The sequence below is a fragment of the Melanotaenia boesemani genome, chromosome 10 (genome assembly GCF_017639745.1).
Source record: "Melanotaenia boesemani isolate fMelBoe1 chromosome 10, fMelBoe1.pri, whole genome shotgun sequence".
Lineage (NCBI taxonomy): Eukaryota > Metazoa > Chordata > Actinopteri > Atheriniformes > Melanotaeniidae > Melanotaenia > Melanotaenia boesemani.
In genome coordinates, this window is record NC_055691.1 from 1,856,138 (window position 1) to 1,872,074 (window position 15,937).

At 42.2% G+C, this 15,937-nt stretch overlaps 1 protein-coding gene across 3 annotated transcripts in view; it reads left to right on the forward strand.

The window, feature by feature from the left end:
• The window catches only part of tdrd12 (tudor domain containing 12), a 71,112-nt gene that overhangs the window by 26,480 nt on the left and 28,695 nt on the right, over positions 1-15,937 (forward strand). For all 3 annotated transcript variants that reach the window (XM_041998134.1, XM_041998135.1, XM_041998136.1), the window contains exons 16-21: positions 1,569-1,643; positions 4,109-4,160; positions 6,246-6,353; positions 8,706-8,891; positions 10,501-10,654; positions 10,760-10,887. In XM_041998134.1, the coding sequence (XP_041854068.1) occupies positions 1,569-1,643; positions 4,109-4,160; positions 6,246-6,353; positions 8,706-8,891; positions 10,501-10,654; positions 10,760-10,887 (703 nt within the window). The remainder of the gene's footprint in view (positions 1-1,568; positions 1,644-4,108; positions 4,161-6,245; positions 6,354-8,705; positions 8,892-10,500; positions 10,655-10,759; positions 10,888-15,937) is intronic.

Consider the following 15,937-nt stretch of genomic DNA (forward strand, 5'->3'; position numbering starts at 1 on the left):
TACGATCCATCAGCCACAACATTAAAACCAATGACAGGTTCGATGAGCGACTCGGCTCATCTGGTCACAGAGATGGTACTCTCAGTTATCACCTTCCTTTAATATTTGTGCAGACCAGTCACATTGGCCCCGTTTCCACCAAGTGGTTTTCTCAGGACGGGATGGTTTGGTGCAGTAAATCCTGATCTCTGTTGCGTTTCCACAGCAACTGTACCCCCTACCTACCAGTGGTTCTCAACCTTTTTCTACCGTGCCCCCCTTTGGAGAAATAAACATTAAGCCATGAGGAAGATGTAATAAGAAATACATTTACCGTTAAACCAAGAGCAAGATATCTGCCCTCTGTCATCCCAGTTACCTGTTTCTCCATATCTTTCTTTTCTCCCTTCGATATGTTTACTAAACCCTGATCAGTGGTTGGGTGGAGGAGGAGAGGTGATTACTCCTGGGTGAAACAGCAGCTAGCTTCAGGGTTAGCTTCGTTTCACTTCACTCAGCAGTGGTGAAGCAGACACAGGACTTTGCTGGAGCTAGCAGAGCTGTGTGGTGTTTATTACTAAAGCTTGTAGCAAAACCTTCACTGCTAAACAAGCAGTTTCTCACAGCGACTTTCTCTACTTTGACGTTCCCATTCCCCTCTCACGCTCTTCAAGAGACCATGCTGTTCTTTTAACACAGCACTGTAAACAGGACCATGTCTCTGCACAATGACACATAACTCTTCCAATTTGTGTTTGTTTTGTTTTATCAAAAATCTGGTGTTTTGGGCCACCAGTTACCGACCACTGTTTTATACTGTCATGACAATCTACACTGTTTACTATGAGGCTAAAACAAGTATTTAGAAGTCACAGCCAGCACAGATCAGGTGTCTTCTGCAGCAGCTGCTTGTCTGTTTTTTTTTTTTTTTGTTTGTTTTTTCTCCCCACACAATGGATCCAAACAAGACAAACAGCAGAGCGAGTGACCCATGGCCAAAATGGAAACCAGGGCCGAGAAACACCTGAATATGTTTTAAATATTCAATCAAATGTTCAAGTTTTGGTGTGCTGTGTGACATTATTCCACTATCAGAGATCTGACAACGCTAATGGCATACAGAGTTATATTTCATAACAAATATAATTTCCTTTATTGTATAAACCTACAACAGAGATCTGAGCTGGAAGTTACATCTGAAAGTGGGGTTTGGTTCTTCCAGAAAAGCGTTAATAGTGCAAATTTACATAAGAATGTGAAGTTGGTGAGGTGTTGAGGCAGGGGCCTTCACCCTTACAATAATTTTTCTATCTCTGGGAGTTCCAGTGTTGAACATGGTTTAAGATTAGGACCACAATGGAAGGATCCCAAAAATAATCTGATATTCTGGTGCCCTTCTCAGTGTTACAAGTGGAAACGCAAGAAATATGTACCAGCCTGAGCTGTCCCATATTGAGCTGGATCCGTTGGTGGAAAGGGGCTGTTAAACAAGAGTTCATAACTGATCAGATAAAGATCACGTATGCCTATAATTACATGAGGTCTGATAGCAGATGGGAAGCTTATTTTGTGTCTCAATTTCTCATTAGTTTAGATAAATCCAAGTTAAAACCACCAGAAAGAGGAGACATGTGGAAGAGTGAAGAGGGCTGGGCCTGTTCTCGGTGAGCTAAACCTTCGAGAGGAATTCAGCCACACCACATCAACATGACTGTTTCCCTCCAGAAGGAGGGGATACCTCACAGACTGGGCACAACTGGGGGTTCACTGGAAATAATACCACAATGGTCTATAGGAATGTGTTGAAGAAACATTCTTTCAGACTTGAAGATTACACATTACCATTAGTCCATGTCAGTCTGTCCGACAAGGTTAGTGTGAGACTGCAGATATCTGCCAAGGCTGAGTTAGAAATGCCAAACATCATATGGACTTACAGAAGAAGTTTTTCACTTCTATTCTTAGCCATGCTCCAACCCTAATATCTATCTTGGTCCTCAGGTATCACTGCCCTGCATGTTTTAGATGTTTTCCTATACCAGCACACCTGATCCAAGCTCTCTGTAAACTTGTTAATGAGCTATTAATTTCAGGCAGGTGTGTTAGAGCAATCCTGGTCCTTAGCACCCCTGCCCTGCATGTTTTAGATGTATTCATCCTTGAACACTTCTGACTTAAATGTCTCATTAACAGGCTTGCAATGAACTTGACAAGCACTTCAGCTAATCTGAATCAGGTGTGCTAGAGTTGGAAACATCTAAAACATGCAGAGCAGGGGGTCCCTAGGACCAGGATTGAGAAACACTGCACTACATCATCAGTTCTTGGTGATTTTCAAGCTGGAGTGAAGTATTAAAATTCTACAGTTAATGCAGTTAATTACATTTAGCTGTCATAAAATTAAGAAAAAGATGGTTTGCAGTATAAACTCCCATCACAGAAAACTCCTGTACCTGCATCCTACAGCTAAACTAAAGCCCAGACTCTTGAGAAAAACCTGTTGACAGTGGTGGCGCTGAAGTAGGTTTGCACTTATTTCCCTGATAATTTTAAGGTAGCTTTTTCAAAGATAAGCATGTGTTGGAAACAGTAACTTGTAAGAGTAAATAGACGAGTCATGTTTCCACATTCGGTGAAAAGGATCCCCTTTACCTATCCAACCACTGCTAGTAGGGAATACAACCAGCCAATGAGAGGCAGAGAAGGAAAGGTGTTCTCCTCACTTCACCACTTTTTGGTGGCAGCTGTTACATGTGATTTGTGGACTTTAGAGTTTGACTGTTATGTATTGAGGTGGTGACTCAGATACTGGAAATGAAAAGATGCAGCTTTTAATAACCTCTTATCCTCCACAGGCATTTTTGTCATTTTTTTTTAACTTAAATTTTTGCAGTAACTCTTCTTTTTAGTTAGTTTTGTAATTCATTCTGTTTTTTCTCACTTGTCTTTTATACTCTGTTAATGCATTTTCCCCCCTCTGGTAGCACCTGTAATGTTAAGCTTTCTTTTTTAATCACTTAAACAACTCTGAAAAAGTTATTTGTTAAAAGCTTTTGAGCGATATTGAACACTCTAATGTTACTTTATCAGTCAGGTTTGTATCTTTGAGCATAAACAGGAGCATCACCACAAGATCTTTGGCACATGGTGACCCACCACACAGACTAATATAGAACAAGATGAGTTCTTTGATTTAGAGATTTTACTCATTTACAATGAAGACTAAAAGTAACCAGCATATCCAAGAGACTTCAAACGACATTACAGTTTACAAACCTTATCTGCCCCCAAAAAGACAAAACAACGACGAGGATTAAAAAAAAGTAATTTTCTTCTGTGGTCTGTCACATTTTTCTCAGGCATTTCAACATGCACAACGTTTCTGGAATTATTTTCTGTGAGGTCTTAGCTACACAGTAAGACCAAGATTATCGATATTGACCTGATAATTGTGAAGTTATTGTTGTTTTTTTTTTTTTTTTTTTTTTTTATATATTTTTTAATATTTATTTAATTCTTAACCCCCCCCCCCTCTCTCTCTCTTATAATTAAACCTATAATAAGTCACTTTTATGTATTTAATTTAATTTGGGTCAGTCAGTTCAGGTGAAACAGTGACAAAAACCATAGTTTAAAAAGTTAAACAATATAAAGCTAAACATGAATTATTTTATACATACTAAATATCAGGAGGATGGGTCTTTGGTGGTGATTAGAGTCTTGGCTATATGAAAATTAGCAGCAATGTTGATTTGATTACATGTGCAATTTTTTTTATGTAGTATCAGATGCTCTGGGATCTATCTTCATGATAAGTGTCTCGTTGACTTCTATTAAAACTACATATTTTAATCTGTCATTCTAGCTTTAAACCATTTCTTCTTGAATGTCAGCATTTCATTTTGAAGAAAATTAGTGGTTTTTGATGTTTCAACTTTTGACGTTTTTTATGGAGTCATGTGACCACTAGGGGGCACCAAGATTATTTTCTGTGAATGTGTAAAAGAATTTCCTAATTAACATCTAATAAAAAAATTTAGTGCTCAGAAAATATTTCTCACACACAAACAAACTGCTCACTCTGAATATGCTATCATGAGATTTGATTGAAATGTTTGGTCTTCTACAGATTGTTGGAGTGGTTGAATCCAGATCCTCTTAATCCTGATCCAGATGATGTAGTAAGTTTTATTCATTCTCAGTCACAGTTTTGGTTTGACGATTAATGTCTCCTGAATCTGGCCCTGAACAGATACACATGACCACTTCTGGTCTAGACCTAAGCCCTGCCCACTTTCAACAGGAAGAGCTGTTTTTCAGACGCCGGGGTCCTCCTCCTCAGGAATGAACCTCACACACTTGAAAGTGCTTCTCAACAGATCCACCAAACTTAGCAGGGTTCAGGCCTGGAACTGAGTCAAATTTACATATGCTGGAAAAGTTGGAATTTGGCTCTATAGTCCCCCTACAATCCTAATCGATCAGCCACTCCCACGACATTGACCGACAGATGAAATTCGGCATATTGATATAACATGCCAGGGCGTACAAAAAGCCGCCTGGACCTTTATGATAAATTAAACAGGAAGTCGGACATTTTGAAAAAAGTGATATTTTTGGGGTCACTTTGCATGTTTCTTTGCCTTGGATTTTGACTATTTCCTCCTAGACATTAGATCATGGTGGCCTCAAAATCGGTCTGAACACTCCAGAGGCATGTGTGATGAAAAGCTATCAAAAACAGGAGGTGGCGTTCAGTTTTCATGTTTCGCCATCAAGCACGGAATCCTTTATTTCTGACATACAACACTCATTCTGCACCAGACTGCACATGTTTCACTTCAGTTCCATGACGACCACATCTACAAGTCCAGATGTTGTCATCTGGACATTGTTCAACGCTGCATGGCGAGACCGTGGCGCCATGACAAACTTCGATAGGACGCCATGACTATTGACCAAATTGTCAGGAGAAATGAGGGCTAACATCCAAATTCACCAAATTACACACCAATGAGCATCTAGACGGAAAGTAACCCAAAGGTAGTATATTTTATACCGTGTGCACGTTAGGGCTGCGCTGCGACCTCCACTGCTATACCAATGGTTTGGTTTACACCGGGTGCGCCGCAGCACGTATCAGAAGCATCCCAGAAGCATGTTGTTGCGGCGTTCTGCCAAATTTACGTGCTGAGTCTATTTTCCAAAATAAAAGCCCTTGTGCAGATTTGTGCTACTGAACCATGAAAACATTACGTGTTTAACCAGTCGTGGGGTCTCAGTGTTTTTTATGTTTTTTTTCATCATAGACAAGAAAATATGTAGAATCACAAGATTCTCCCCTCCTCCTGTGATTTCGTGATCTTGCGCTTCATACCTGACTAGAGCGCAAGATCTTTGCCTGAACCCGTTGGGTCCTTGGAGCTTAATTTCTGTAATTTTACACGGGCTGGGGTCGGACTCGAGCTTGTATGATAAATAAGTGGTCAGGTGATGAGTTTCGATTAGCATGAGGAAGATGCGGAAATGGATGCTGAAGAGGTGAAATGGAGGTCGCAAATAGCTGTGGAGGTCGTAGCCGGACTGCAGTGCACATGCACCCAGCGGAAAAGGGCCTTTAGAAACGTAATAAAATATGAACTGGTTTGTGTAACAGGCTGGAAACCAGTGTAGAGACCAGTGTGATGTGAAGACAGTTTGTTTTTTTTGTTTTTTTTTGCTTACCAGCCATGAACCAAATTGGGTGGAAATGTTTATCTTGACATTCTGAGTCAGACGGTCTAAAATCATTGTTATAGGACAAAGCCTTTTCAAACGTAAGAAATCAGAAGAGGGGTGGCGGCGGTGTTGGCCGGGAAAGGCACGACTTTATGGACTAAATGTTATAACTGCTTGCAGTTCTAGGTTTTTATGTTTGTTTGTTTGTTTTGTTTTTTTTTAGAAGAAGGCTGCTGCATCATGTATTGTACTGTAAAATCATGTATTACTCTGAAAGCAATTTAAAGGGGTGGAGGCCTTCACCTTTCTGAAAGAAGCTCATCTCGACTACAGAGCAGATCTATAACTGGGATCAGCTCAGTATTTTGGATCACTATAAGAACACTCTGGACCATTGGTTCAGTCACAATCTTCTGAAAGGCTGATTCTTTAAATACAATTATGTTTATTCCTTTTCAAATAAAGGAAAATGATCTGCGTGTATATTTCTAAGTATGAGCAAATAAATATGAAACAGAGAATTCTGGTTGATCTCCATGTTTTTCCAGGTTTCTTCCAGTGACCCATGCATGAACAGGATTTTGGTGCACTCTGCTCTGCCAGTAGACCCCTGTACCAGCCTGGAAGATGCCCCCATCACAGACACTCTCCGCTGGGTAAACAGTCGTGTGTGTGTGTGTGAGCTGCTGTAGTGTGTGTCAGCTCACCACTGTTCATTAACCTAAAGACATCAGCTGACAAATAAATCAGGTTTTTTTTCAGTCATTTAAGGAAACGTGTTTTTAGTTGTAACACCTGTTCACGCAGCTTGTTTAAGTAAATAAAAAAAAAATAAAAAAAATTACCTCTGGCAAGGAGGATCTGTACTTTCTCTGGTTTCAACCAGTTATATGTGATTTCTGTGAAGCTTTTCTCTCAGGAGGTTTAGTCTGGTCTGATTGAGTTTGGATCCAAAAATCTTTTTTTCCTTCAGGGTTATTTAGTGTCAAGCTTTTACCTTTTATAGTAGCAGCTTAACACTAATAAGGCATCTGTGTGACGTATCCTTTATTTCTGTTTATGGCTTCAAACTATGGCAGAGCTGCTCCCTACATCTCAGCACAGATGCTGGTTTCTAAACTCTAAAGGAGATAAATGGGTTGAAAACTAGTGTGACACAATATTTACTCTGAATTCACCGGTCAGCTTGGAAATGTTGTGGAAATGGTTTCACTGTTAGTAACAGTTCCTGTTTTTAATATTTTGAGGAAATGTTTTTTCTTTATTCTTTTATTTCAGTGTTCGACCATCTACACACCATCTGTCCTGTTTGTAAGATGACGAACTGCAGCACTGCCCCACACCTTTAGTCCTTGTAGTTTCAGTTTTCTCCAAACAACAAAAACGATTGTTTTATACTCTTGACATAAAACATTTGTTTTAGTGGTATGACAGTGCAGAATAGTGTTAAATGGGGGCAGAAGAAGACAGCGTAGCAGCTCTACAGATGTTCTGCAGTGCTACCATCTAGTAGAACATCAGAATGGTTGTTCCAGTGTGTTCCAGTCCAGTTTGGACTCATGAGAACATGCAGATGTCTGTCCAGCTTAATATCAGTCATTTGATCTCAGGCGTCTGTGAACATGTGTGAAGGTGTACTTGGACATGCAGTAACAACATGTCAATAACAAGCCACAAAAGCTGGAGTGTGATGTTACTTACACAACTTACTATAACTTTCATAATTTCAAAGAGCTGTAAATATGATGCCACCCGCAGTTGACCCGCTACCATACAGCTTCATAAGTGTCAGAATCAAAATGTTATTTTGTGAGCATAAATTCACCATGTAATTGGTTATCTCCTCTGAAAAGAAAGCCACATTACTTTCAGTGAAAACAGGATGGTAGCCCAGTTTATCTAGGAATGAAGAACCGTTTTAATAGAGCTGTTAAGCAGGTAAATATGTCATGAAGTCATTTGCAGATTTTTGATGGACACCTTTGTTCAAATAAACTACCCAAACTTGCCAGTTATATTAAGGAGTCATGTGACCACTAGACACATGAGTGACCATCACTGCCTGCTGACAATGATGGCCAGAGTCAGAAGGATCAGTGGATAACCCCAAAATTCACCTTAGAGTCACCATGACAATCCAAAAAGAAGTGAAGCCCTAGATAGTATATGATAGAGTAAATGCTTCTCTATAAAACCCCCTTTCATAGAATCGACCAGGACCTTCATGATTCATTTTAAACAAATTCAGAGCCACAGGAGAACCTGTTAGTAGAGGTTTTTAGAGCTGGAATAAAAACTTTTGACCAATAAACAGCAAAAGTAATACATGGTTTACAGAGTTTTGTCCCCCAGTGATGAGACAGACATCTTTGTAAGCCGCAGAGTTTCTGCTCTCAGAGTTCAATGTGTTTGTGTGATTTGCTTGAAATGGACAAATTAGTAGAAGCTCCAAAGTGGATATTGCTGTTCTCATGTTTTTGTTACACTCCCATATAATTGCTTGGGGTTTGAATTGTGTTTGGTCTTTTAGCTGAGTTTCTCCCGTCATTTTGATATGCTACATTTTAGGATTTCTGCTTTCTAGTTTGTGCAAACATCTTTAATACTGCACGGATCTCATGCTGTCCCCTGGACGGGGGGTCTCATGAAATGTATCAGAGGGAAAAACAAAAAAAACAACCTCCACATGGTTGGTTTGTTGACTGATACTTTGTAAACGTCAGAATTTTGAAAAAGGAGCAGGCTCTACTTTAGAACCATGAATCCAAAACTCAGACAAGTTCCTTCCAACCTCAAGGTGAGCCAGCTGTTACTGTGTCCCTGATCCCCAGATCAGCACTGGCTGTCAAGGCTGGTCATCTGTTTATAGGAACAAAGAAAAGACCCCACCTCACACTCAGTAAATGCTGTGAGTGTGATTTTAATCAACAGTTTGTCTTGTATTGGCTCTGAAACATCTCGCATCATAACTTCTGTCTCGTTTCACGTAGTACCTGCTCTGTCTCCAGGTGTTGCAAAGGAAACAGTACTGCGTTCTGTCTCCAGCTGATCATTACAGCTGGCCAGCTGTGGCTAGAGGATGCAACACTGTAATCGTTTCCAACAATGCTAATCAGCCGCTCAGCTACCTGCCCCCCCTCCTCACCCACATCCAACTGAACTCCATCTTTACCTCCCTCACCTCCAGTTCAGGGGTAAGCAAACTGACACAGTGTACCAACTCCTAATGTCATGTGAAATACACTGCTCAAAACAAAAAGGGAACACTTAAACAACACAATGTAACTCCAAGTCAATCACACTTAGGAAGCAACACTGACCATCAGTTCCACATGCTGTTGTGTAAATGGAAAAGACAACAGGTGGAAATTATAGGCAAATAGCAAGACACCCGAATAAAGGAGGTTCTGCAGGTGGTGACCACAGACCACTTCTCAGTTCTGCTTTCTGGCTGATGTTTTGGTCACTTTTGAATGCTGGTGGTGCTTTCACTCTAGTGGTAGCATGAGACGGAGTCTACAACCCACACAAGTGGCTCAGGTAGTGCAGCTCATCCAGGATGGCTCATCAATGCGAGCTGTGGCCAGAAGGTTTGCTGTGTCTGTCAGTGTCGTGTCCAGATCATGGAGGAGCTACCAGGAGACAGGTCAGTACATCAGGAGACGTGGAGGAAGCCGTAGGAGGCAACAACCCAGCAGCAGGCCGCCTTTGTACAAGGAGGAACAGGAGGAGCACTGCCAGAGCCCTGCAACATGACCTCCAGCAGACCACAAATGTGCATGTGTAGCTCAAACGGTCAGAAACAGACTCCATGAGGGAGGTATGAGGGCCCGACATCCACAGGTGAGGGTTGTGTTTACAGTCCAACACCGTGCAGGACGTTTGGCATTTACCAGAGAAAACACCAAGATTGGTAACTTCACCACTGGCGCCCTGTGTTCTTCACAGATGAAAGCAGGTTCACACTGAGCACATGTGGCAGACGTGACAGAGTCTGGAGACGCCGTGGAGAACGTTCTGCTGCCTGCAATGTCCTCCAGCATGACCGGTTTGGCAGTGGGTCAGTGATGGTGGGGGGTGGCATTTCTTTGGGGGGCCACACAGCCCTCCAGAGGTAGCCTGACTGCCATTAGGTACCGAGATGAGATCCTCAGACCCCTTGTGAGACCACATGCTGGTGTGGTTGGTCCTGGGTTCCTCCTAATGCAAGACCATGCTGGACCTCATGTAGCTGGAGTGTGTCAGCAGTTCCTGCCAGACGAAGCATTGATGCTATGGACTGGCCGCCCGTTCCCCCAGACCTGAATCCAACTGAGAACATCTGGGACATCATGTCTCCATCCACCAACGCTACGTTGCACCACAGACTGTCCAGGAGCTGGCGGATGCTTTAGTCCAGGTCTGGGAGGAGATCCCTCAGGAGACCATCCGCCACTTCATCAGGAGCATGTCCAGGTGTTGTAGGGAGGTCATACAGGCACGTGGAGGCCACACACACTACTGAGCCTCATTTTGACTTGTTTTAAGGACATGACATCAAAGTTGGATCAGCCTGTAGTGTTTTTCCACTTTAATTTGGAGTGTGACTCCAAATCCAGACCTCCATGGGTTAAAAAATTTTGATTTCCATTGATCATTTTTGTGATTTTGTTGTCAGCACATTCAACTATGTAAAGAACAGAGTTTAAAAAGCATATTTAATTCATTCAGATCTAGGATGTGCTATTTTATTGTTCTCTTTATTTTTTGAGCAGTGTATAACACTACTTCTAGTAGTCTATCCTTCACTTATATTCCATTCAGCCCATAGCAGTGCTGCTTTGTCCGGGCTGGGAGCGAGTCCAGGCAGTGTATGAAGTCCTGGAGGAGAGCAAAGTTTGCCAAACCCTTCATCCTGCTGTTGTCCAGCTAGGGGTTGGAAAAGATGAGTCCAAAGATGTCAAAATCCCCAAAAACTGTAAGCAAACCAGCTTACAGTGAATGACTCCAGACTTTTCATGGTATTGCAGAAAAGTGTCTAAACCTATTTACTTAGAAGTAGGAATGCCATCATTTTTTACAGGCCTGCTGTTAGTGACCACCCCTTTCTCTTTGGTCCGTGTGCTGTCCCATCACTGCTTCCTATTTTTGCGATTGTACCACCTGCTGCTGGATGAAGCTGAGCAGCTCTTTACTGTTGCTCCTGATCAGGTAACAGTTCACCACTCCCACTGCATGACAGATTACTGTTCCTCACTCATGGTTCAGCTGCATTCACATGTTGGAGTGTTAATGTATGTATGCTTTAGTTGCGGCCTTAGACTTAGAGCTGTCCTGTTCCAATTTACAGTATCAAACTGGAGTCGCAATCAAAGCATTGTTTGATTGATTCGTATCTGGGTGATTGGGTGACCTGTCCAGGTCCCTGCCTATAAAACATAAGAAAGAAGATACATCCACTATGTTTCACCACCTCCAGGATAATTGTTGGGTTTGTACAACAGAATAAAGGTTGTGCAAAGCTACTGGTTCAGTAATTGGGTTAAATGATGGTAATGTTTAATTAAAGTAACATTGAAATAAAAAGTTATTGTCATTTGTAATTTTATAATTACTTTGGTTGGATTTACAGCAGCGTGACGTGTTGAGCAGCGGTTACTGAACGTTACATTATTAAAAAAAAAAGTAGTTTTTATGAATTGTTTTGTTATTCAAATATAAGCTCTGCATGAGGCCAGTGCCTTTTAGTTGTCTTCGTGCAATGGTCTGAAGAAGAAAGCATATTTTATCTAGATATCTGGTCTTGTTGACTTATTTTCCCTGTTCCAGTATTATGTGTTGAACAGCAGCTATTCTGCTAAAGAACAGCTGGAAGTCAAAGCAAAAGAAATGTTTAAACAATTTTTAATAGAGCCCAACCGATTAATCAGGCAGCCGATTAAATCAGCTGATTATAGCCGTTCTTAAAATTATCATAATTGGCCAGAGTTTTGTCAATTAAACCGACATTCTTCTCATAAAACATTGAAGTCATGCAGAAGGATGTTGTTGCGCCGTTTGTCAACTAGATGGAGCTCTAACTACACCCGGTGTAAATTGGGGATAAGTCCTCACCATTGCTAGTAACTTAGAGTAGCCACAGCCAGTCAACAGTACAGTGGTGAGCAGAGCGGGCTTGACCACAGGTACATTTATAAAGACGTTGTGAAATTAAGAATGACACTACGAGTCTCCAGTTTCAGTTAAGTCTGTTTGCCATGTGTCATGATAATGAACCGTGCTTCTTTGCGTCCATCATGCTTTTCATTTATGTTGCATTGCTAAAGTTGTGCTAAACTAGCTTAACCCTTTTGCCTTAAGGAAATTTGTGTAGTTGTGAGGTGCATCCACTGAGATAATTTTGGCTGTGATTGTTCCCAAGCCATGAAATTTGGGAGGGAACTGTATGTCTCAGTGTTTTAAGATTTGTGAGTTTCATCAATATTCATTGTATTTTGACAGTGTGAAATATTTTTATGTTGTTTTAACTACAAGATTTGTATCATAGACTTCCATTGAAACATTTTTGACCCTCTATCTAAAATTAAAGTGAAAACAATCATTTGCTCCTCCCTGAGCTGCCAGTTTGCTTGTCCTGATGGTCCTAGGATTTTTTTTTTTTTTTTCGGAGGCTTTATGCCCCTGGTAGGGTCAACCATAGCAAACAGGTCTCTATGGGAGCCACCAGACAAAGTATGGCTCAAAACACCCCTTTGACGACTAAAAACTATGGACCAGGCTTCCCTTGCCCAGACGTGGGTCACTGGGGACCCCCTCCGGAGCCAGGCACAGAGGCGAGTGCTTCGTGGCTGGGCCTTTGCCCATGGGGCCCAGTCGGGCTCAAAAGGGTGACATGGGGGCCCCCCTCCTGTGGGCTCACCACCTGCAGGAGGGACCATAGGGGTTGGGTGCGGTGTGAGCTGTGCGGTGGCCGAATGCGAGGACCCTGGCGGTCTGATCCTTGGCTGCAGAAGCTACGGACGTGGAATCTCACCTTTCTGGTGGGGAAGGAGCCTGAGTTGGTGTGCAAGGTTGAGCGGTTCCAAACTAGATATAGTTTGACTCGCTTTGATGCACGGCTTTGGCTCTGGGAACCACTGTCCTAGAGAGGGGCTGGACCCTCTTCCATTCTGGAGTTGATCCCGGTGAGAGGCGCCAAGCAGGTGTGGACATACTCATTGCAGGTGTGGACAGGTGTATTTTATACAGATAATGAGTTCAAACAGGTGCCATTAATATAGGTAACGAGTGGAGGATAGAAGAGCTTCTCAAAGAAGAAGTAACAGGTCTGTGAGGGCAAGAATTCTTGTTTGTAGGTGCCAAATACTTATTTTACGCAAGAATTTACAAATACATTGTTTAAAAATCATACAATGTGATTTCTTTAAAAATATTTTCACATTCTGTCTCACACAGTTCAAGTGTACCTATGATAAAAATGACAGACCACTAATCTTTATAAGGCTGGGCTTACACCAGAAGACTTTTAAAAGATTTGCACAAGACTCTGAAAGACTACCAGCTTTTTAAAGACCAATGTTTAGAGTCTTAAGTCTCAGCCTAGTCTCAGACTGAGATTTGACAAAGACTGTGAATCTATAGGGTCACAAATTACAAGACTGCAACTAGATTCTTTTAGTATTTTTTGTGACATGTTGGACAGTTGATATGGAACAGGGCTGATCTGCACACAGTAAAACAAGCAAGGGGAGAGTTTCCCTCCAGGAGGGAATTACACACCATCATTATTAAGTGTGGCTTTGCATCTCCACCAGGTGTTACACCGACTCATCAGAATCTGGAGGATGAATCAGTTTTTATTCTCTTATTTGTTAGATCATTATGCTGTAACACATAAATTATCCACAGCAGACATTTACTTCTAATAACCACCTGCTCCTCTTTCTGGACGGTCCACCGACGATGTTTCATCACCGCTTCTTGTTAGTCTCTTTTTTTTTTTTTTTTTTTTCCCCCCCGTCCTTTTTTGCCAGTGGTCTGAATGTCGGGATTCCTGTTTCTGCCTTTGTCAGAGCTCATCTATTGGTTGTTGATCGTGTTTCGTCACTGCGACTTGCGATAATATCTAACATGTTAGAAATTGTCGCAGATCCAAGACTGGAGAAAGATTGACGTTAAACAGCCAGATTACCAGCTCACACCTAACGACCGAGATGACGGGAGCGCTCTGTGACTCCAGCAAAACTCCTAAGATTTCCTAAAGACTTCCGTTTTTAGTCTGCGACCGTGAAAATCGTTTGGTGTGAGCCCAGCATAAGTTGGATAACTTGCGCAATCAGTGGTTGCCAAATACTTTTTTGCCCAAATGTATGTATGTGACAAAAAGTCAAGCCAGGTGTCATACCCAGCCCACCCCACTTCATATACTGCAAAAATATGCTCACATCAGTGTACACTTGCATATGTGCATTTGCAGCTTTCAAATTGTTTAATCAGGATGAATTACTGCTTAAAATTAAGCATGATTAACCATCATTTACGTCTATACCTGAAATTTACCCGTTTTTGCTGTATTTTATCAAACAGAACGAGCCGATGCTACAAATATTTAGCTGACCCTCCCTTAAGTAAACGTCAGATGTCCAAGGGTCAGGAAATGCAGCAAGTAATGTATATGTTGTTCTGCATCATCTCTACCATGTTCTAGATCATAATGCAGAATCATCCCACAGCATCATCTCGCAGCAAGAGAGAAAAGCCTAATCACCAACAGCCATCATGATTTTCTCGGAACATCAGAGGAGAGAGAGGAAGCAGCTGCTGCACACTACCAGAGAGCTACTAGAGCAGACATGTTTGTGCAAAATGCAGCATAAGTTAAAAATATATATATATGGGATGTGGAACCCTCTCACCAGGAAAAAAAAAGTGTGTTAACAACACCATCATTCTCCATGGAGGCGACATCCTTGGGTTGCTCCATTATTGTTGTTTATTCTCAAATCCATCAATAGAGCCACCCAGCAGAGGTGTAGTCCATCCAGCGTGTTCTGGGTATTCCCCAGGGCCTCTTTCCGGTGGGACGTGTCCTGAACACCTCACCAGGGAGGCGTCCAGGAGGCATCCTGACCAGATTCCTGAGTCACCTCATCTGGCTCCTCTCGATGTGGAGGAAGCAGCGGTTTTCTACTCTGAGCCCCTCCCGGATCACCGAGCTTCTCACGCTATCTCTAAGGGAGAGCCCGGCCACCCTGCGGAGAAAACTTATTTCGGCCGCTTGTGTTCGCGATCTCGTTCTTTCGGTCATTACCCACAGCTCGTGACTATAGGTGAGGGTGGGAACGTAGATTGACCGGTAAATCGAGAGCTTTGTCTTTTGGCTCAGCTCCTTCTTCACCACAACAGGCCGATGCAGAGTCCGCATCACTGCAGACACCGCACCGATCCACCTGTCGATCTCCCACTCCATCCTTCCCTCACTCGTGAACAAGACCCCGAGATACGTGAACTCCTCCACTTGGGGCAGGACCCTATTGCAGACCCGGAGAGAGCACTCCACCCTTGTCTGGCTGAGGACCATGGTCTCGGATTTGAAGGTGCTGATTCTCATCCCAGCCGCTTCACACTCAGCTGTGAATCGCTCCAGTGAGAGCTGAAGATCACGGCCCAATGAAGCCAAGAGAACCACATCATCCGCAAAGAGCAGAGACCCAATCCTGAGGCCACCAAACACTACTTTATGGGAAAAAAAGACTGTTGTGTTCACGTTTCCTGTTGCGCATTCATTGTGGACAGCTGTGAGAGATTTAGGGGGGCTGTATAACAGGATCAGGGCAAGCCTAAATAAGCAACTATGCTCAAGAAAACAAGCCCAAAAACCCGCAACCTGCGACTGACGATATTTGCAAACAATTTATGCCAGCCTGGCATATCTGCATCTGATTAGCTGAATAACGTCACATTATTTGTACCATTGTGTGCCATTGGTTCAGCTGACTTGGTAAACTGCCGTTTGCCTGAAAACTTAGCAAACTTTAAACTATGATTATGTAAAAATTTGCAAGAATTACGAGAAAAAGAGAGATATTTACCAGTTTTACTTCATTCCACCAAATTCAACTGGTTTCCCATTGTAGGCAGACACAGCGAATCCTGGTATTTTTGACAGTGATGGAATCATGGGCCTCTAAGAGTGATTCCTTTGCTTGTGAGCAATTTTTTTTTCTGATTATCAAAATATTGATTAGATTTGGATTAGAGT